The sequence below is a fragment of the Gopherus flavomarginatus genome, chromosome 1 (assembly GCF_025201925.1).
Source record: "Gopherus flavomarginatus isolate rGopFla2 chromosome 1, rGopFla2.mat.asm, whole genome shotgun sequence".
Lineage (NCBI taxonomy): Eukaryota > Metazoa > Chordata > Testudines > Testudinidae > Gopherus > Gopherus flavomarginatus.
In genome coordinates this window covers 97493372-97515314 of record NC_066617.1, presented here as the reverse complement: position 1 = coordinate 97515314, position 21943 = coordinate 97493372, and the positions used below count along the sequence as shown (strand labels likewise).

Below are 21943 nucleotides of genomic sequence, written 5' to 3'. Positions count from 1 at the left end.
CCAGCCTGAACACTAGCAGACCTCACTTCTCGATAGGGTGAGATTAGACTAGGACGGGGGTTAATCTCAGAACTTTTGTTATACTGTAAATTTCTGTAACTCTGCACTTTCTTAAGAGTAAAATGACTATGGTTAAGAGATTACTTTAACTAAAAGTCTATATTCCTTGCTTTCATAACACATTGTCCAAAAAGGGGTCAAACAAAAAGCTAGGGTTTCCCAGAGCTGGGTGGAATTCTGTCTGTGTGTATATGCCATTGGAGGTGGGAGACACTTAAGAGGTCTGGGACACTGATTTGGGGATTTAAAGTAACTAGACTGCAAGTCCCAAGGAAGTACTCAGACAAGAGGCCTGATCCTGGGAGTGCACCCTAGAAACCCAAAGCTAGACTCTGTGACTAGACTCTACCCAGACCCAGTTGGCTTAGAAGCACATGGGACCTGGCAGCTGGGTCCACTTACAATAGACTGGTGACTGTACAGAGGAGGCACTAAGCCAGCTGCAACATCTTCCTTCACAGCAATTGCAAAATCTTGACTAGCAAGTCTGTTTCTGTAGATGGACAGCTTGGTCAATCTGAGTTGCTTCCAGTCAGTTGCTGAGTAGAGTGCCGCCTGGTGTGAGGAAGGTTTTTTTTTTCTGATTTGTGCAAACAAAATTGAACAAATTCAACTGGAATTGTCTAATTCCATGGAACAGAGCAGGTTATTAAAGGGAAGAAATGCCCTGTCTTCTCCGCTTCAAATTCCAGCTAATGTAGCTCTGTGGTACTGAAAGCATGAGAGCACTGGGCTAGAGTCTTTTGTTGTTAGAAATTGTTTAACGACCTCTTGGGGAAGGGCAAGTGACCAGGACATGTGCGGTCAGACCTAATTGTCAGAGCAGGAGTCAGACCGAGTCAGGTACTGGGAAGTCAGAGTCCATTACAGGCCAGAAGGCAAAGAGAATCAAGTATCAGGAGGCAGGCAGGGTCAGAAGCCAGAGTATAGTGTCTCTTGAGAGCAGGGTCTGGAGCAGAGGTAGACAGGAAGTCTATATTATTGCTCACCCAGCTCCCCTTCAGGGCTACCTGTTTTATACATTGATATTGGCCAATCAAGGAGTTGTCTGAGACTGCCACTCTGGTCCTGCTGGGTGGAACTTCCTGCCAAGCTGAGCCCCACGGGGTCCTCAAGTAGGAGCACAGTCTAAGCCTCTTGTGGTGATTGTGGAGTAATCAGTAGCCCTGAACCCCCACAGATACCAGCCTTGCAGATTGTAACATCATCCCTGCCTACAGGCCCCCCTTCGAGGTGGTGTCAGTCCAGGCTTGTCAGGGTGAGTTTTGTGGAATTTCTGCACCAGGTCAGGGGCATGGACATGGGAGGCAGGCTCCCAAGCACATTCTTCAGAGTCGTAGCCTTCCCAATCCAATGGATAGCACAGGCAGCCCATGTATCTGTCGGGATCTGAGGATGCCATGCACTATCGTATTCATCGTGACCCTGGATTTCGAGTGGTTGAGATAGCGGTGTGGTTTGATTGGAGAGGGGGTGTTCATTATAGGGCTTTAGAAAGGAGACATGGAAAACTGGGTGTATTTTGAGAGACTGGGGAAACTGGAGTTTTGAAGATAAATTGGTTAATCTGATGGCATATCGGGAAGGGTCCCAGGAACTGGTGGTCCAATTTGCAAGAGAATCATCTGGTCTGGAGGTGTTTGATGGCAAGCCAGAACTTTTGGTCTACTATAAATACTGGAGCTTCTTGTCATCAACAATCTGCATGCCGCTTGTATACCTCCTTTGCCTCTTCAAGGTGGTTCTTAAGCTTTTCCTGAATGAAATGGATCTGTTGGACCCCATCAGTGGCAGTGGGATTCGGAGAGATTGCTGGTAACACCAGGTGGAAATGGGGATAATATAATTAAGAGAGGAAGGCGCTCTGACCCTTAGAGGCATAGTCAGCATTGTTGTAAGACAACTGCATATGGCAGGAACATGGACTTAGTTCACCTATTTAGTTTGTCCATCTGTTTGGGACTGATATGCAGGAAAAGTGGATATACAGACCTCCAGTAATCTGAAAACTTCACACGAGAAGCAAGAGGTGAACTATGAGCCTCAATCAAAAACTATGTGGTCTGGGAGTCCATGGAGCTGGACCACATTGTGCAATAGCCTCAGCAGCGGGCAGCCAGTTACAGGGGATGAAGCGGACTATTTTGGAAAGGCAGTCAACAACTGTTAGGACTACGGTGTGGTCATCAGATGGTGGGAGTTCTGTGGACCAAAGCCTAGCCAGTCTCCAGGAGTACTAAGATGCCATGAAGCCTGGTTTGGGGTATCTTGGTACAAAGCAGTTGCAGGAGTCTACATATGCTTGGACCTTTGCCTGCATACAGGACCTCCAGAAAAAGTGGGTGACCGTGCAGGAGATCTTCTGGTAGCCAAAGTGACCCACCGTTGGAACATCATGGCACAATTGTAGCAGCTCCAGAGTCACCCTGAGGGCACATACATGTGCTTGTAGAAGTACATTACGCCATCCAACATAGAATGGTGCAACTTAGCCCCTAATGGTATGGGCAATGTCCTTTGGGCAACTAGATCTTCTTTCTAGGCGGGTCAGATAAGAAAGCAGGTCTTGCTGAATTGTGGCATTAGCAAAATTACCAGGCCTGAGGAGGTGGAGGGCTTGGAAATTGGTTCTTTTCTTCCCTGGTTGTAATCTCTGTTTCTATAGAGCAGTGGTTCTCAGCCAGCAGGCCGCATGCAGCCCAGTTAGCACACAGCTGCAGCCCATAATGATAAATGAGTTGAGAACCAGTGCCATAGAGCACCAGCCTTCCCATTTCACTTTCCTGGGAACTAGATAACAGTAAACTCAAACAGAGAAAAGAACAAGGTCCACCTTAACTGTTTCTGGTTCAACACTTGGGCCTTGCGGAGGTACCTGAAGCTCTTATGGTCACTGAAGACCTATAGTGGTTGCCAAGCTCCCTTGAGATGGCGATGGCATTCTTCAAATGCAATTTTTATGGTACGTAGCTCTTTGTCCAGAATTGCATAGTTCACCTCGACATGGGTAAGATCCCAAGAACAGAATGCAAAAGGGTGCAGAACTGACTGGAGTCCAAATCATTGCAACACTAAAGCCCCTACGGTCATGTTTGACACATCTGCTTCTATTATATATGGGCAAGTCAGGTCAGGGTGTGCTAGGATTGGGGCCATGGTGAAGGAAGTCTTTAGCTGGTCAAAAGCAAGCTGGGCTTCAGGCAACCAAGCGAATGTCACACCTTTGCAAAGAAGTGAAATCAAGGGAGTTGTTATTTCAGAGACGTTGGCAATGAGTCTCCTATAAAAATTCACAAAGCTCATAGAGGGCTTGGCTGCTGTCCAGCTGTGAATGGCTTCCAACTTCTGCAGATCCATTTGGATTCCCTCCAGAGCAACGATATACCCCAAAAATTCAATGGTAGCCCTGTCAAAAATGCACTTTTCCAGTTTGGAACCCATGCTTCTGTAGGTCCCCGGACAGACCAGACATGATGGTAGTGCTGTTTTGGGTTCTCTGAGAATATCAGTATATTGTCAAGAGAGATAACCACATACTGGTCCAAACATATTGTTCACAAAATGCTGAAATGTTACAGGGGCAGTGGTTAAGCCAAACAATCACCAAGTATTCAAAGTTCCCATATTGGGTACCAAAAGCAGTCTTCTATTCATCCCCAGGCCTTATGCACACTAGATTGTATGGCCCTGGAAGATCTAATTTCATGAAGATCCTGGCAGTCCTCAAGCAGTCCAGCAATTCCAGAAAGAGGGATGGGGGTAAAGGTTATGAATAGTTACTTGGTCCAGTGCGTGATAGTCTATGCAGAGGCCTAGTGACCCATCCTCTTTCAGGAAGGGGACTGGTATCCCCTGGTGGAAATGTAGATTGCCAAATGAAGCTCTTTGTAAGGTTTTCAGACATAGAATATATCTGTCTGTAGGGCACCTTTGCCTCAAGCTGTAGGTCTATCGGATGGTCATAGTCTCTGTATGGGGGTAGCAAGTCTGCATTTTTCTTTTCAAACACACCGAGATAGTCATGGTACAGTACAATTTCAAAGTCACAAAGGGAATGGAGGTTGTTTGTAACTCTGAACAAAACATTATGGCTGTTTTTTCAAAAGTTTACAACTGAATATTGACTAAATACAGCTTTGAAACTTTACTATGCAGAAGAAAAATGCTGCTTTCCTTTTTTTTAGTAGTTTACATTTAATACAGTACTGTACTTGCTTTTTTTTCTCTCTCTCTGCTGCTGCCTGATTGCATACTTCCAGTTCCAAATGAGATGTGTGGTTGACTGGTCAGTTCGTAACCCTGGTGTTCGTAACTCTGAGGTTCTACTGTATTTGTCAAGGAGGCTGAGGTTCTTGCCCGGGGCCACTCCTGTCTGGCTAGCCCTCACTGTAAAGAGTTCTGCTTCCAAGAGTCTCCTTCCATCCTGGTGCAGGTCAGCTGAGGGTTGGTTGCTTTGTTGGAAGCACGCTTTCTGAAAGTATTCAGGGAAGCTAATTTTCCCCTGCCACCTGGAGATACATGGGTCATACTGCTCCAACCAAGAAATGCCAAAGAATGGGGTCTGAATCACATCCAGGCATACTGTTTCTTGGTGCTTCTCTACTACAGCCTCCAGTGGGACAGCCTCATGAGTTACTGGTCCCGATGATAGGGGTAACCAAACAATCATCTCCAAAAGCTCCAGTGTGGGTTTCAGCCAGAAGGGGGTCTGGAGGATCTGGGCTTCCTCAACATCTATAAAGTTGGCCGCGACCCCAGAGTCTATCATTGCTAACATGGGGGGATCTGCTGTGCCTGCTCCAAGACCTGCAATTGCAGTAGCAACTGGAAGTGCGGGGAGGTGCCATGGTTCTCAGGTCGGGTTCTACTTGAGGGCAAGGTAAGGAGAGGGTAGTGGTTATGGAGCTCTGGTGCTACGCAGGCTGTGCCCTTCTACTGGGCCTGGGCTGGTCCATTTCCCAAGTTGTTCTCTTCTGGGCAGGAGGCAAGGGCATGGACTGATCCCTTGCACTAAAAACAGAGGTTCAACTGTCAATGACACACTCTCTCTCTTTTCAGGGTCAGACGTTGGCAACCCAGGTTGACCTGCATGGGTTCAAGACTCTATTCTACAAGCCCTGGCATGGAGGGCAGGTGGGAGCAGGGCCGGCTCCAGGCCTCAGCGTGCCAAGCGTGTGCTTGGGGCGGCATGCCGCGGGGGACGCTCTGCCGGTTGCTGGGAGGGCGGCAGGCGGCTCCGGTAGACCTCCCGCAGGCATGCCTGCGGAGGGTCCGCTGGTCCTGCAGCTCCAGTGGAGCATCCACAGGCACACCTGCGGGAGGTCCGCCATGGCTCTGGTGGAGCATCCGCAGGCACGCCTGCAGGAGGTACACCGGAGCCGTGGGACCGGCAAGCGGCAGAGCACTCCCCACGGTGTGCCGCCGTGCTTGGGGCGGCGAAATGGCTAGAGCCGGCCCTGGGTGGTGGGGACTGTTGGGACACCCTTCCTTGCCTCGTTCAATTCATGCAGCCAAGAGTCAATCTTCAGGGCAAGGTCTACAAAGGTGCCTTGGTAGGTGGGGCTTTCCATGCAGGTAGTTCATCTTTTACCTTGTCATTGAGTCCCCAGCAGAACTGATAAAATTGGGCTGCTTCATTCCATTCAACATCGGCCACAAGGCATCGGAAATGGGTAGGGTATGAGGTGGCTGGCCTTTGCCATGGTGAAGTTTCTGGAGGACAGTCCCTGCTGCACGGATGTGAAGCAGGTCTTCGAAGACAGTCACAAAGGTTTGTAGGCATCCCAGTCACAGAGCACAAGGCTGTTCTGCTCCAACACTGGGGAGACCCAATTAAGTGCTTCACTGTTGAGTAGGCTGACTACTATCCCCACCTTAGTCCAGTCTAGTCTATGGGGTACACTTGGAGGCAGAGCAGGATGAGCAGACTGCACTGCTTCAGGAAGCCCCAGAATTCCCAATGATCCTCACTGAACCATTCAGGCAATGGCACTGCGGGAGCTGGTTCAGGGCAATGCATGGTCTGCCTGGGCACATAGGGTCACTGCTTCTCCCTTGCGAGCTGCTTGTGTAGGGTTTGTGCTTCGGCAGTGAGCTGCACCACATGAGCCTGTGACTGGCCTACTTGCTTGTGCAGGACCTGTGCTTTGAATGCACACTGTGTAGCATGGGTCTGTAGTGCAAGGGTCTCCGCCTGCAGATAGGCCACTGGGCCCTCAGGGACCCATGGTTGGATGGCATCCCCTTCTATCATCTCTGGAGGAGATAGATGCATTTGGGGGGGGCGGCGAAGAGGATCTGAGCAAACTGTCATGATCAGGATGTGACTGGCCAGACCTAGTTGTCACAGAGCAGGAGTCAGGCAACAGGAGGTCCTGGATAGGCCAGAGGGGAAACCAAGAGTCAGGTGTCAGGAGGCAGGCAGGGTCATGCGTAGGTATGGACCAGAAACAGACGAGCAGTCTGTGGCTCACACAGCACCTCGTCATAGCTTCCTGGTTTACATACTGGTTCTGGACAATCAGGGAACTGTCTAAGGCCACCACTCCGGTCCTGCTAAGGCAGGTCTTCCTGCCAAGCCTAGCCACACAGGGTTCTCCCATGGAGCCCAGCCTAAGCCTCCTCCTGTGATGCAGGGGCATCAGTAGCCCCAAAACCCCACGGTTCCAGTCCTGCATGTTCTAACAGCCTGATTTTTTAAAAAAAGCTTGTGTATGACTTGTGCTCACGAAACTATTTAATGGAACTTGTGCCTTAAGAATTTGCCAGCCTGTTTATCACGCAGGGTGAGAATTTGCTAATTTATATCTTACCTATCTAGTATGTTAAGCTCAGTTTGTGATTTTTGTTTATTTACTACGGTAATCTGCTTGCTATCACTTATAATTTACCTTTTGTACTTGTTAAGCTTATTTCTTGTTTATAACACAACCCAGTTTGCACAATTCATATCTGGGGGGGGGGGTGTCAAGAAGCTATGCACATCTCTGTCACATTGAGAGAGAGAGGTCAAATTTTTGAGCTTGTGCTGTGCAGATCTTCCTATATAGTGCAAGACAGTATTATTTTGGGCTTATCTCCAAAAAGGTATGTGCACTTGAGTGCTGGGTGAGTCCTCTCATACAGAGCTGACCTCAATCTGTGTCTGCAACTGGGTATGGCCCTACCTGTCTGTGTGTGCTGCAAGAGGCCGGAAAGCCTAATTCAGCAAAACGGGGAAAGGGAAGCCAGGCTGGTGGAACAGGTGAGGCTCCGTGAAACCTGAGTACATCAGGTGGCATCCTGGATAGGGGGTCTAACCCATCACACTTGGTTTTCAGAATTTTAAGTTTTGCTGAACTGGATGTTCTGGAAGAGCACAAGTTACCACTTTAACTTTGCATTAATTAAGTTTTTTGCTAGTTAATTTCCTAGTTTTTTAAAGAGAAAAAATGTTTGTTGGTAGGAGTTAGTGGTCATTCAGGCAGTTGTAGTTCTCATCCAAGTTTGCAGTTGATATGCTGCAGTGGGTAAGAAATAATCAAAAGACAAAGTTTTTTATATAGTGATTTTCAGCAAGGGGAGGGGAGGAGAGGAGAAGAATAGCTCAGCGGTTTGAGCGTTGGCCTGCTAAACCCAGAGTTGTGAGTTCAATCTTTGAGGGGGGGGCTACATAGGGATCTGGGGCAAAATGAGTACTTGGTCCCACTACTGAAGGCAGGGTCCCTTCCAACGCTATGAGATAGGTATATCTCCATATATTATTATTAAAATTATATCATTATTCCGATTTTACAGATGCAAAAGTGAGGCACAGAGAGGTGAAGTGACTTGCCCAAGGTCACTATTACCCTGGATTTGAGAGGTATGTATAACACAGATTTTGATCAAGCTAACTGCAACCATGCTATGTGCCTTCAGCCACCACAAATAAATAAAATAGACCACCACCTAGTTAAGAATTAATTTGAACAAACAGGGCTTCTGGAAGCAAGGTCAAACCCTTGCAGGCTCACAATTTCTGCTAATCAGAATGGGAGGAGGGGAGAAAGTCAATCTGAGACTGAAAGAAAACAAGTGGATGGGAACCTTGAGTTTTGGGCACCTTTGATATAGAAGTTAACCATAATAAGATTGTTAGGAATATTTGTTGATAAGATTATTGAAGTTAGGAGAAGTAATGACCCAATAGGGGTGACTAGGAGCAGTGTTTTGTAAAAGTTAGTTATAAAAAACTGGAGAATAGAGTGTATTTTGGAGCAGTCTTCTGATGCTATCCTAAGAGAGTTTCCCCCTTCCCCCCCCCGCCATCTTAGCCCCCAATGGGGAAGACACCAGCCATCGCAGAACTGCTGAAAATTACTCAATACCCTCCCAGTTTCTAAGTAATGATTTGGGATGTTCTAAACCTATTGCTTATGTCCATGTGTGCTTAAATCTGATAAATTGTAGTTTTAGATAAGACCATGCTTACTTGTATTAATCTTTCATCAGACAGAATTGCTGTGTTCTCATTGGATTTATTCCTTACACCACCTGGAGTGAAATAGTTAAGTTACCACTGCCTTGGGTTCTGAAAATCCTGAGTAAGAACTGAGCATACCCATGGCAGAACTAAGCATAATTCCAGTCCAGTGGTCTTTCCACTAGGCCATACACAATCCTCCAGGCTCTTCCCCCCTGCCCACCCCAAAATTTTGTTACAGTGGAATGAGGATAATGATTGTGCTTTGAAAAGTTTGCAAGTTGCTAACAGGGCCAGTGAGAAGTCTCATCCATGGTCTATGTCCCGAAATCATGACCGTTTTAACACATGGTTGTTTCAGTAACTTTAGGCATGAGAGAAAAGATGGGGACTTTCTCCTTCTCCACACCCTGCTCCATCCCCCACCATTTCCAGCCCCCCCTCCCATCCGATTAAGCCATTAGTTGGCACTGTAGAAGCTATTAACATGTAAGAAGTTGCACTTTGCTGTCTGTCTCTTATCTTATGCAGTTGCATACATATCATCACAGCCAGCAGCTTACCAATGGGCTGCATGCTACTTTGGTTATGTAGCCCAAGATACATATTGCCCTCACTCCCACTACCTACCTCCAGGTGAGACACCTACCCCTGCTTCAGCCAGGCTTCCATAGCCAAACTTCAGGTTCACCCAGGCACTTCTCCTCCAAACCAGGCTGTTCCTCTACACATTCTGGCTAGCCCCTCCACCTCCACAGGGGTGATGTGCATCTAAACTATTCATTTTCTGGATTTCAGCTGTTTCAATGTTACCTTCTGACATAGAAACCCCTTGGCAGAGTCCCTTGTTCTTTGTAAACAGCTCTCACATCAGACCTGTCAAACTCATTACATCAAATACACACAGCAGGTACTGAGAGGGGTTCAGACCCTGCAGAAAGGTAGCGCTCCCCTATATATCAGCACATACGTGAAAAGAGAAAATTCAGGACCAATATGCCTTCCCAGCCCTAAACGCTGTCTGCTACCCCTCATTCTTTAACCTTCCCCGAGTCCCCCCCCTCCTCCTACCACTCATTCCTAATTATCCCCCAGGCCCCTCACCATAAGACCCCCACCCCTCACTGGAGCCTCACACACTTCTGCTCCTATTACCACCTAGTTTTGCACCCCTAAGCCCAGGTGTGTAGGAATGAGGCAGGGGATGGCAGAAAGAGAAAGGAATGTCTCATGATCAAGGCAGCTGAATGCTACCCTGGACAACTGGATAATATCCATGTCTCTGGGATGCTGGGCAAATCACAAATGATATATTGTACACATGGTCACTACTTGTTTGTTGTTCATTTTCTGGATGCCTAACTTGAGACTCCAGGCTTGGCTTTGCAGAAGTGCTGAGCAATCACAGCTGCAGCTGAATCAGTAAAAGCCCTGCTTTAAAACATGCAAAATGTTATATAAAGCTAAGTACTGTGAAAAATCAGGTCCTAGACATCTCATATTGGACACCAAGGTGGACTTGATCAAATTGATTTAAAATCACTAGGCAGGAAAACTTGATTTAATCATGGATTTCTACATAAAATTGCATTCTTGCTGATTGTTATAGATGTAGGTTTCATTTTTTGAAGGTATACACTATACATTTTTAAAGTGATTTATTTTGAAAACTTTTCAGATTAGTTTTACAGCTATATCAGAAAATGAATGATTGTTTGATTATTTTATTTACCAACTGTAATTGAAGGATATTTATATCATAGTTCACCTCCTAATCTCCAGTTCAATAAAGTTAATCATTAATATTTGGAGGATTTTCTTGCCATGCTGTATTAGGAGGAGACCACCACCAGACAGACATTTAAATTGTTTTATTTAACTAAAACAACATTATGTATTACGGATTTTTTTCTTCAACAGCAAACATAATATTTTAACAAAACAAGCATATGAATTTTTTAATTTACTTAAACATTCACTTTTTTAAAAATCTGGTTTCAGTTAAAATTGTCTTTAACTAAAACAGTTAAATAGCATTTTTTTTAAATAAAAATTAAATTGCTTGTCAGCCAGGTGAACATGAGAAACTTAAAATATTGGCTTCTGCAGCTAACTCAGCTGTATTCATCTTCATTTTCCTATTTGTTCATAATCTGGAAAAGAAAAACAAGCTTTCCTGCTTTTTCAGGTCCCAAACGATTTTGCAATTTGCAATTAATTAGTCCAAAAGGAAGAAAATATTCTTTCTACACCAGTAGAAGAAGCTACTGCGCATCAACAGACATATTTCCTGAATGGTTCACCCTTAGTGCTGAAGTTTATTATAGTTGGCATTATGCAGGGATGATTGCTTAGCATCCATGTCATAGCCAACTCCTTTTCTTCAGCAGTTAAGGTTTGACCCTGGTACAGAGAATTGAGAATATCTGCAAGAAAATGAGCTGGAGAGAGAGTTAAATTACAAACATTAAAAAAATCAAATGGGACAAGTACTATCATTGCATATTGCTCTTTTTAAGATCTCACTCAGTTCTTTCCAAATTTCAACAGCATCAGCAATAAAACAGCTATTTCCCTGCATTTTGTTCAAGGCTACAGAAATAGGCTTCAGGGTACTCAGCATGTGTTCAACATTTCTCTTAAGCCCAGTGTTGAGAACTTTGACTGTGACGGTGCCTCTATTTTTTCACGATTCTGTTCACAAACTCATCAGATTAGGCCAGTTCTTGATATAGTGCTCAAAACAGTCCACTACTGAGTTCCACCGCACATCCTGTGGGAGAGTGACCTTGGTTCCTCCCACTTTTTTCAGAGCAACTGCTGCAAAGTGGTTGTTATGAAAGTATTTTGCAATTTTAACATTAGCCTTTATATCTGGAACACCGAAGTCTTCGGCTAGGTGGTGCATAAAATGAGCACTGCAACCGTATGTTATTAGCTTGGGACTCTCTTTACTCTCTTCTAAATAATTTCTTCTCATCTTGGATACATTTGCAGAATTGTCTGTGACCAAGCTGCAGTCTAGACATTTGAATTTTTTTTTCCAGAGTCTGTTATAGCTTTTACTGCTACTTCTTGTAAGTATTCTGCTGTGTGTGCGCATTTCCTGATGTGTCAATTGTTTCTGTAAAGAAGACATTCCCTTCTTCTGTTGTCACACAAGCACATACAACAGGATCATTGTGGGCCACTGCTCCACCCATCGAGACTCAGGTTAACAATTTTACATTCTAGACTTTTTGCACACTGCTCAATTTCTCTTTCACACACTTTATCCAGCAATTTGCCTGCGACATCTGCCCTGTTGGGGGGACTGTATCCTGGTCTTAATCATTGAACCATGTTAATGAAGTGCGGGGTTCTCAATAATACAGAAAGGAGAATTTGTTTCATAAACAAACCGGGCAATTTTTTCATAAATTACCTCTTTTTGTAATCTGCTGGTTCTTATCACAAACTTATCTATGGTTGTTTCTGGATGATGGAGATTTTTTCCTTTCTTTTTGCTACCGGTGATATACTGCATACATGATGTGACTGAAACACTATCGTTGGCAGATAACTCTGAAACTACAGAAAATGACGGTGATCTTGAAGGAGGATAGTCTTCAGAATCCTGTACATTGAGGATGGGTTCTCCTAAACAAAATAAATCAATGCAGTTAATTAATTATCATACTTCTCATTTAGCATTACTCATTGCATTCACTGATACTCAGTACTACTTTAAAGGTGAAATTGTAAAAGGAAGATCTGCCTATTTCAGCTATTTATTATCACAACTGCATCTAAAATGATAGTACCATACAGTAACAACTATATTTTTTGCTCAAACATGAGAATTCAAGAATAGTCCAGAAGGATGGCAGGCAGTCCTTAAGAAAGAAGTATGAAAAAACGTTTACCAACCTGAAGATCCTGCATATTCAGACCTGTTCCTTTCACCATCTTCAACGCAGCTTCCTCCTGAGAAGGAACACTTCGCACAATGTTGTTTCATTCGGGCAATCAGGCCTTGCATTTCTTTGTTGCATCATTTGCATTTTGCATGCATGCCTATCTTACCCACAGGTAGAGGAACTTCATTAAAATATTCCCAAACTTGGTCTCTTTTATGGCCTGCTGCCATTATAGGCTTTCCCCTCTAGTGAGAGAATGGTATGGTAGATCTCAAATCAATGAAGGCTACACTCAGAAAGACCTCAAGACGTCTGGAATATGCTGCTCAAAACAGTTTCACTTTTGTTTCTACTCCGTCTTTCCCATCTCACGTTTATCTCCAGACTTCTTCTCCTTGTCCAGATCTATTTCGCCCCCAACAATCTTCTATTCATTGAACTTGCTGAAACTTTGCACTTTTAGAGAGAGGTAAGGGATTGACTGAGTACAGAAATTTACAGAGAGACAATAGGGTTGAGGTCTGTTATTTCTCACCTCTATATATTTATTTATTTTAAAACATTTTTGCTATTATCTCTGGAGACACAAATCCACAGTTTGAGAACTGCAAAACTAAGCATTTCTGATGGTATCTTCTGGACTGAGCACTGAGGCCTTGGCTACACTGGCGCTTTACAGTGCTGCAACTTTCTCGCTCAGGGGTGTGAAAAGAACACCCCCCTGAGCGCTGCAAGATACAGCGCTGTAAAGCACCAGTGTAAACAGTGCCGCAGCGCTGGGAGCACAGCTCCCAGCGCTGCAAGCTAATCCCCATGGGGAGATGGAGTACGTGCTGGCGCTGCGACCACACGAAACTTCAAAGCGCTGCCATGGCAGCGCTTTGAAGTTTCGAGTGTAGCCAAGCCCATAGTCCCATTGGGGAGACAGAAAGATAAACCTAAATAATCTATACAGAAGCCCCTGGAACCCCGTAAGATTGGGTCTCTAATCCATGAACTACTGGAACTCATTTACAAAAGTTTTCTTAAACATTACATGAATATATTGTCTCATACTATAGAGTTACAATTTACAATCTCTATTCCATGATGAGATAGTTTTAATTAAGCTACATTATAGCTCAAAGATATCTTTGGATAGGTTTTTTCCTCAAAGCATTTTATCAAAAAAATTTGATTTAAATTAAAAAAAAACTGATTTTATTTTTTTTAATTTATTTTTATCCACCCTGCTGGGCACCAAAAATTAGTCGACACTTGACTTCTCTCTCTATGCCTCAGTTCCCCATCTCTAAAATGGTTATAATACCACCTCACCAGTGTGTTCAGAAAATAAATCTGTTAATGTCTGTGAAGAACTCATACTATAGTGATGAGTACCACAGAAAAACAAACTAAGAAGTGGATAATTCTGTACTGAAAGGAGGATTTAAACAGCATGCAGTAAAGCTCTAAAACCATACATTTTTCAGTGAGGAGAAAAAAAAATAGAAATAGCTACTTATTCAAGCCATCTTGTGTACCAAATGAAGAAGGAGAATGTGGATTATACAATTCTACTCCGATATAACATGACATGAATTCGGATATAACGCAGTAAAGCAGCGCTCTGCGGGGGGCGAGGCTGCACACTCTGGTGGATAAAAGCAAGTTTGATATAACACGGTGCAGCCTGGATCCCAGACACCCTGGATGCCAAAGTGGGTGGAGCCAATGGAGCTTGCGCCCGCCCCCCAGAGGTCAAGGCACAGGACAGGAAGTACAAAAGCCCAACCCCAGAGCTCACCAGAGGCCTGGCCACCAGAGAAGCCAGACACCTGTGGCCTAGCTCCCAGTTGGGAGACTCCTCCAGCTTGCGGCCAACCCGAGGACTGACCCGACGCCAACCAGACCCCGGAGAAGCTGGTAAACCTGCCGCTGGCAAGTTACTCAGAGGAGCTGCCAAGCTTACCGCTCGCTGGGTACCCAGAGGAGACCAAGGTGCTTGACTCATTGGAAGACTCTGTCCAGATGCAGGTTCCTGTGGAGGGGGAGGTAGGAAGTAGCCCAGGGGCAGTCGACCCTAGTCTGGCTGCAGCATACCCAGAGCCAACGTCAGTGTGTTGTGGTCCAGCTCCCCACTGATGCAGCAGTGGGTCATCTAATGCTGCTAGGGCCCCGGGCTGGGATGTAGTGGAGTGGGAGGGCCTGCGTCCCCCCTGCCACCCAAAGTGTGGGTGGCAGTCTCCCCCTCTCCCTGGTCCTTTGGAGCTAGGACCTGGGCCTACTATTGAACTGTTTGCTCAGCCCCTGCCTGAGGGCCTGAAACACTGACTGTTTGTTGACCTGCCCTGATCCAAGGCTGGGGCCTTGCTAATATTAAACTGTACACCCAGCCCCTACCTGAGGTCCTGAGCTGGTGACTGTTTGCCACCCAGCCTGGCTAATTTCCCTGATTCACTGGACCTAAGTAGTGAGGCGGCCTGCTTCCCAGCTGCCCCAGGGAGAGCCCCAGACAAACCCCTACACGTGGTTTCACCTATAAAACGGTAAGATTTTTTGGCTCCCGAGGACAGCATTATATCGGGGTAGAGGTGTACAATTAAAGATCATAATGCATATGCACAACGCAGCTGAGGGTTGCATACACCATCCTTATGCCTTAATAATCTTTTAACACAGATTGTGTGTATTATTTTATATTTATGTTGCTACAACAGTAATGCTCTTCCATGGTCAATTATTGAGTCTACATATAAAAATTGTTTGTAAACAACTAGTCAAGGATGCTAAGAGCCAAGGAAGTATGTTCTCTCTTCCTCCCTCTCCAGCATTAGTATAAATATCAATGAAATAATGAGAGTTACATCTTATTTTAGCTAGAAGTATTTCATGGTTTCATGTACAAAGATCCTATGTCTGCTGAGGAAGCAACACGATATGCTGTGAGAAATGAATCCATATCCCTCATGACTAATGAAAGCCAAGAGCAATGTCTCAGGTCATTATTAATGGAGACCTTTAATGAATAGGCCTTCCTTAAGAGGAAAACACACTTGATGATGATCTTATCAATTGATACCTGGTCTTGAACTTTAGGCTTTAAGGGTATATCTTCCCTGCAGAATTAACTTATATAACTAGTACTTGTGTATAACCACTAGAATTGGCCTGGCACATATAAAAGCTGCCACATTGCAACCCCTAATTCCAGGTCTGTGTCCACACTGCTGATGCCCTCACCCAGGTGTAGCATTGCAACATTTGCAAGTGCATCCCATGGGTCTTACACAGCACCAAAGCTAAGCCCCTCTGAGTTCTGTGACGGTGTTAACTAAGACAACTTGTCAGTCCTTCTGGCACACCTACACAGAAGTGGCCTTAACTTACAAACTTAGTAAGTAAGGTACTTGCAGTTTGGTGCACACTAGCTTTTGGTCTATGGCTTTCATTCAAACAAGCAGCAAGGCATGGATTCAACTGAGAAGAAAGATCTGTTCCAATTGTTGGCATTAATATAACTCATTTCAGGAACAGGAAGCAGATGTAGGACAAGAAATGCAGTGGTGGGTAATTAATCATCAGTTTTTTGCCAGAAGGCAAGGGCAGGTTGTTGCTGAGAGATTGCAACAGAAGACTATATGCAAATATAGCAGAGCAAAAATGGCTGATGCAAGCTTCAGTCATGTAACCTGATCTTGTAACTCCTGTGAAGACAAACTACCTTGTCTTCACTACAATTTTATCTTTACTCAAGTTAACACTTTTTTCCCCACAGCAGAGACAAGGCCTTATTCATCTATTCTGTTGTTGAACTATTGCAATGCACTCTATTGAAGGGGAAGGCTACCCTTGAAGGCACTTCAAAATGGAGATGTGTTGGGGTAAGCACATTCAACTTGTATTACATGAACTGCAAGGGGCTTTTGTCAGTTGCTTCTGCATTAATTCAAGATATTTGTTCTAATCTATAAAAACCCTCTCATTTCTTCCCAAGTACTAAAACTTCTATGCACTCTACAGTCACTGAAATTATATGAGGCAGTTGTTAAACACCCGCTGTGAATGCTTGAGAACTAGTGGGTAGGCCATTTTTGGTGGAGTTATAGGCTATGACATAAGGTTCTTGAAAAGCACAAGGAAAAGATGAATTTTTATAGCTTTCACATTCCCATGCAGTGTCATAATTTTGGGCTTTTGTTGACTATACTTTTTTTTTAAACAGCTGTATTACACATATGGAGGCTAGTGAATTTCATATGAGTAAATATTTATAGGATGGTAGTGCACATAGGCCCAAGAGGGATAAGGTCCGCATTGTAGTGGATGCTGTATAACAGAAGAGAGAATCTTTGCCATGGGAAGCTTCAAACCTACAAGGGTTATGGTTTTACCCAGCAATGGCTTATTATGAATACTTTTGTTGAATAGTCTACTAAGGAACATTTCTAACCTATGAAGTTGAATGGATTAAATCAATTTACTGTTAAATTATCACACAGTTTATTTAAAGTATGCTAACAGATCTCTCAAAAAATGAAATGCTAATTCATTGTTCCAGATCAAGTGAGGTTAAAAAAAAACTCACTAACAGCTTTCAAAGCCTAGACCCACCCTTAGATGATCAAGAGAGAAAACACTTTCTTAAAATGACTAGATAGTACTTTAATCCAGTATAAATGAGGTTACTCCCACATAGGGTGACCTGATGTCCCGATTTTATAAGGACAGTCCTCATTTTTAGGTCTCTCTCTTATTACCCCCCCACCCCAGTCCCAATTTTTCACAGTTGCTGTCTGGCCACCCTTCTCTCACATAAGTTGTTTTCATGCCAACAACCCCCTAGTGCCTATTGCACATGTCCTCATTTTCCAGTGACAGTACCCAAGCAAACAAACCGAACAGCCTGAGAGACAGACACACACACACACACACAGGTGTGCATCAAAGTTTATGATTTTTCTATTTACAAATATTTCAGCAAAGGAAGTTGAGAAAACTGCCAATTATGGCTGCAATGAGACATTCAGATATATATCAACACTGTAGGGCCGAAGTAAAAAACTACAATTTAATTTCCTGGTGCTAAGTATGTCCTGCTTCCTCTGGGCCTTCATTCTGCACACTGCTAGAACTCAAGGAGAACCCTTGTGTTACAGTAGAATGTAACAGCAGTTCTGTGTTGGAAGACTTCAGGCAAATAGGGCAGTTCCATAGAAGTCAGAGAACACAAATTTTCAAAGTGTTAACTATACTCCAGCAGGAGACAGGTATTCCTGTAAAAGGAGGAATATAGAATTCAATGCCATGCCACTCCACTCTCCCCCTCTTTGCTTTCATTAAGCCAACTCTTTCTATCAGGGGAAGGAAGGTAGTCTCCCTGGAGCTCATCAAGACTACTTAGCAAAATAAGAGTGCAAGAATAGCCTTAAACTTCATTGTGGTGGCTCAACATTGGAACTCAAAACTTTGTTTATGCTGAGTCTCAAAACAAACACTTTTGTTACTGTAGCCAGAGATAATTTGGCATCTAAATTATACAAACCAAGCAGTTAGCTCCCAAAGTCTCAAGTGTCTATCAGGGAATATACTAATACATATACAGCAAGTTCTTAGCCTTAGAGGGTCTTATCAGTGTTAGTTAACAAGACACATTTAATGAGTTTGGACTACACTATTCTGTACATGAAGTAAATGGGAGAAGCCCCACTGCTTAAGGTAGTGGTTCTCAACCTATTTACCATTGTGGGGGACATACATGCAGCTCTATGTGCACACTATATATTATACACACACACACACACACTCTACTTGTATGGCCCTGAGGATGTCACATGGGCCACAGCTGTGTGCTGACTGAGCCACAAGTGGCCTGCAGGTTGAGAACCAGTGGCTTAAAGTGCTGTGAACTCCTCAAACCCTTTAATATTGAAAGAGAACTCTCATATATTTGTCAAGGATGATGAAGTTGAACAAGATGACTTTAAAAATCTATTCCAGATATAGTTTCTGTGACAGATGATCTGGAACGGTATCATTTAATAAGCATCAGTGTCTCAACTGTAAGACAAGACTGAGGAAGCTTATTGCATTAGTTATCTAAGGACTCATTAATTAGACCAGAAAGTTTTGCCAGAATGTCAGAGCAGTATAGGTTACTAACACAGGGATTACACATGTTTGAGTCTGTTTTTGATCCTGGGGACTGGCAGGCAACTCCCACACCTTGAGCAACCTTACAAGGAAACTTAAGGGGAACATCAGTTTGCTTGATGGGGAGGATTAACTGATAAGATGTTGCAACAAGATGCTGCTGCTTACTTATAAAAAGTAGTTGTCTTCCACCCAGGGCAGGCTCCAACAAGTTTATACCAATTTCCTTCCAAACCTCATTTAGCTGCAGTGCACTTGTTTGATATATTTTCCGCTTTCATTTTCACAAATATGACAAGGCTAATTCTGAATGCATAACTTGGAGGTAAATATTCTGATCCCCATTTACAGAATCTAAGATACATCTCAACTTAAGGCCCAAAATTTCTTCTAATTTTGGGTGCTCAAATCAAGACGTGTAGGGTACTCTGCAATATAAGCTCAAGATCATGCCCAAATCTGTAGAGGCTAAATTTTACAGGTGCTGAGAACCAGCAGCTCTCACTGGCTCTGGTGGGAGCTTCAGGTGCTCAGCCTGGAAGTCATCTCCTAAGTATCTCAAGTTGATCACTCAAAAAGAGAGGCAAGCAAAATTAGTGGATATTTTGAAAATGAATGATTTGCTCAAAAGGAATGAGTGATACAATTGAAACTATGAGGAGTCTGGTGGCACCTTAAAGACTAGCATTTATTTGAGCGTGAGCTTTTGTGGGTAAAAATCCCACTTCAGAAGAAGTTCTTCAAAAGAAGTTTTTTACCCAGGAAAGCTTATGCCCAAATAAGTCTGTTAGTCTTTAAAGTGCCACCGGATTCCTAATTGTTTTTGTGGATACAGACTAACGGGCTACCCTTCTGAGAACTGAGACTGGAGTTCTTGGCTTCAAGACCCTTGCTCAGACCACAGAGAATTGGTGTCCATATTACAGGTGCTGTCTTTATAACCAGCCAGTTCTCACCAAATTCAGGGTAGGTAAAGCTCAATCTGACATCACAACATGCAGCTGTGGCAGCGTTACTCTCCTCACACACAGGTGAAGGTGACAAGTCAGGGAGGAGGGCAGCAGAGAGATGCCTTGTGTTTACCCTCCTCCACGTTTTGCTGTTCCAACAGGGCAGGAAGGGGAAGAAAACGCAAGGCACGTCCCAAGCACAGGTGGTGGGTGTGTTGGTGTCACTAGGCATAACCCTAGGTAACTCGGGAGGGTGGTAGACCACAAGTGTCAATGAAGCCCTCCTGTTCTAGGCCTCAATGAACCAATGTTCCTTCATGTTAAACACTTTGTGTAACCTAATATGTTAAGAGCTGTAAAATGTAATGTCAGCAGTTAGTTTTCTAATTGTAACAGCCAGTTCCCTGCTGTAACACACTAGAGCTAAATTGAAGCAAGTTTCAAGGTCGCTTTTAGATACAGTATACATGTCTCAGCAGCGGAGAGCGGGGAGGAAGGGGGAAGACAAAAGATTGAGTGAGAAAAGATACTGCAGCTGGATGGGAAAGAATGGGGGAGCGAGAGATCAGCTAGACACCAAGAAATAGTTCTCAGAAAGCAACGGGGACACAAAAGGAGGAAGCTGCTTGTGTAGGGGTGCTGGATCTGAGGCATGCTAAGTCTCCCAGCACCGCTTTGAGATCTCAAATAAACTTTGCTTGCTTCTCCACCCTGGTGTGTTTATTGGCGCTAGGCACTCTGGGCAACGAACCACTGTTGCCTGCCTCCGGCACCCTCTGTGCCTGCAACAGGTGCATCAGCTGGGCAAAAACGCAGCCCTGACTCCTCTTTAGAGGAGATGCCAGAGCAGCGGCGGCCCGCAAGGCAGTGACGGCGTCTGGCACCTGGGCCCCCTGCAGGGTTTCCGCCGGGAAAGCCCCCGCCCCACAGCGCCAGGAGCCAGAGACGTGGAGCCCAGTCCGGGGCGTTCAGGACCTCAGGATCGGGCCCACAGAGCAACTTCTTGTGGCCCTGGGAAGCCAGAGCCGCTCTCCGCCGCCAGCCCTGTCCTGCCGGGCTGCCAGAACCCCTCCCCCGCCACGTCCGCTCACGGCGAGACCCCATTCAGTAGAGGGGGCGTGACGGGCCCCTGCCCAGGACCGGGCCCCCGCTCCCCACCCGACCCCGGGCCGCACTCACCACAGCCCCGGCCACGGCATGGACCAAGCTCTCGTAGGAGGACACCGCCGCCATGGCTGCTGCTCCCGCGGGGCCAGCCGGCGACCGAGCGAGGCGAGAGGCAGCAGCAGGCGAGCAGGGAAACCGCGCTCCCGGCGCCCCCGCCTCCCGCTCCATGGCTTCCTCCTGCGCACGTGATCCCCGACCCTCCCCCTCCAGCGGCCCCCAAACCCCGCCCACTGCAATCGCTGCTCCCAGCCTCTCAGCTGCTCGCGCGCCGCTCGCTGTGCTCGCAGCCTTGGGCTCCCGCGCCCCTGAGCGCGAGGAGCAGCTGAAGCGCCGGTTAAGGCTTCGCCTTCCCCGCTCGTTGGCTCCCCGGGGGTCGCGCGGGCTTTCAAACAGGGTTGCAACCGTTGAGCTCAACGGCCAGAAGGGGCGCAGGGAAAGCCCGGGGGGGGCGGGTGGAGGCAGCGGAGTTCCCCATGGGCCTGACTGCACGGGGCCATCAGGGACATCGCCCCGCCTCTCACTGCGGTACCCGCAGCAGCCGTTCTGGGGGACCGGCTCTCCCACAACTGCTGTGAGTCGCTTGTGCTCAGCGCCTGACTGTCCCCAGAGCAAGGCTCCCCCGACTTAGTCCACTTGCAGAACGGGCTGCCCTCAGCCGCCACGTACGCAAACCACGCTCAAAACAAATGTTTGTGCCCTCTGAGCGACGCTTGCCCCACCTAGAGGTGCAACCAGCCCCAGAACTGCACCCCCCAAAAAGTCACCAATTCTCAGTTTGATGAACCGCCGCAATATTAAGTGCTTCTTAAAAGCCCTGAACTGGGAAGCTTATAGTTAGGTGGTATCTCAAGCTTTCCTTTTAATTCTTGTGGTTGCAGAGAAGAGCTTGAAAAGATGATGCAGGTGTGCCTTACTAGCTCAAAAAACAGAAGGCAAATAAGAGTATTCAATACAAAATGTTGGGGGGAGAGGGGCTTAAGCCTATTCTTGTGGGAGAAGGGGCAGACTTGTGATTTTTAAGCATTTAGAGCTGGCAACGATGAAAAAACCCTCCTGTCTGCAAGATCAGAAATTAGCTTGACCAGATTTACAATGACAAAGAACAGTCCACTTGTTGGAGAGACAGGTGGGAGCAACAGTTTGGGGGATCCCTGTATAGGAGAGAGTTGTGGTATCAGTAAATGGGGAAGAAAGAGGAGGAAAAGGGTGCCAACTCCAGGTGTTCAAGTCATGAGTCACACCCAAAACAGATTTAAAAACAGTAGATGTAGGGTGTCTTATTTTGCTTTCTG

General features: G+C 45.5%; 1 protein-coding gene across 6 annotated transcripts in view; it reads right to left on the bottom strand.

Annotated features, from left to right (window-relative positions):
• SLC25A17 (solute carrier family 25 member 17) overlaps positions 1-21943 on the bottom strand; it is a 254591-nt gene that overhangs the window by 37662 nt on the left and 194986 nt on the right. The window contains exons 2-3 of one of the 6 annotated variants that reach the window (XM_050917514.1): positions 12413-12704; positions 11928-12142 (exon numbers count right to left, since the gene is read on the bottom strand). The exons of 1 other annotated variant lie outside the window; for it this stretch is intronic. In XM_050917514.1, the coding sequence (XP_050773471.1) occupies positions 11928-12142; positions 12413-12524 (327 nt within the window). In that variant the 5' untranslated portion in view covers positions 12525-12704. Of the gene's footprint in view, positions 1-11927; positions 12143-12412; positions 12705-20663; positions 20837-21943 lie in introns of those variants that run through there. 4 more of the 6 variants (XM_050917522.1, XM_050917518.1, XM_050917533.1 and 1 more) reach the window with 4 other exon arrangements.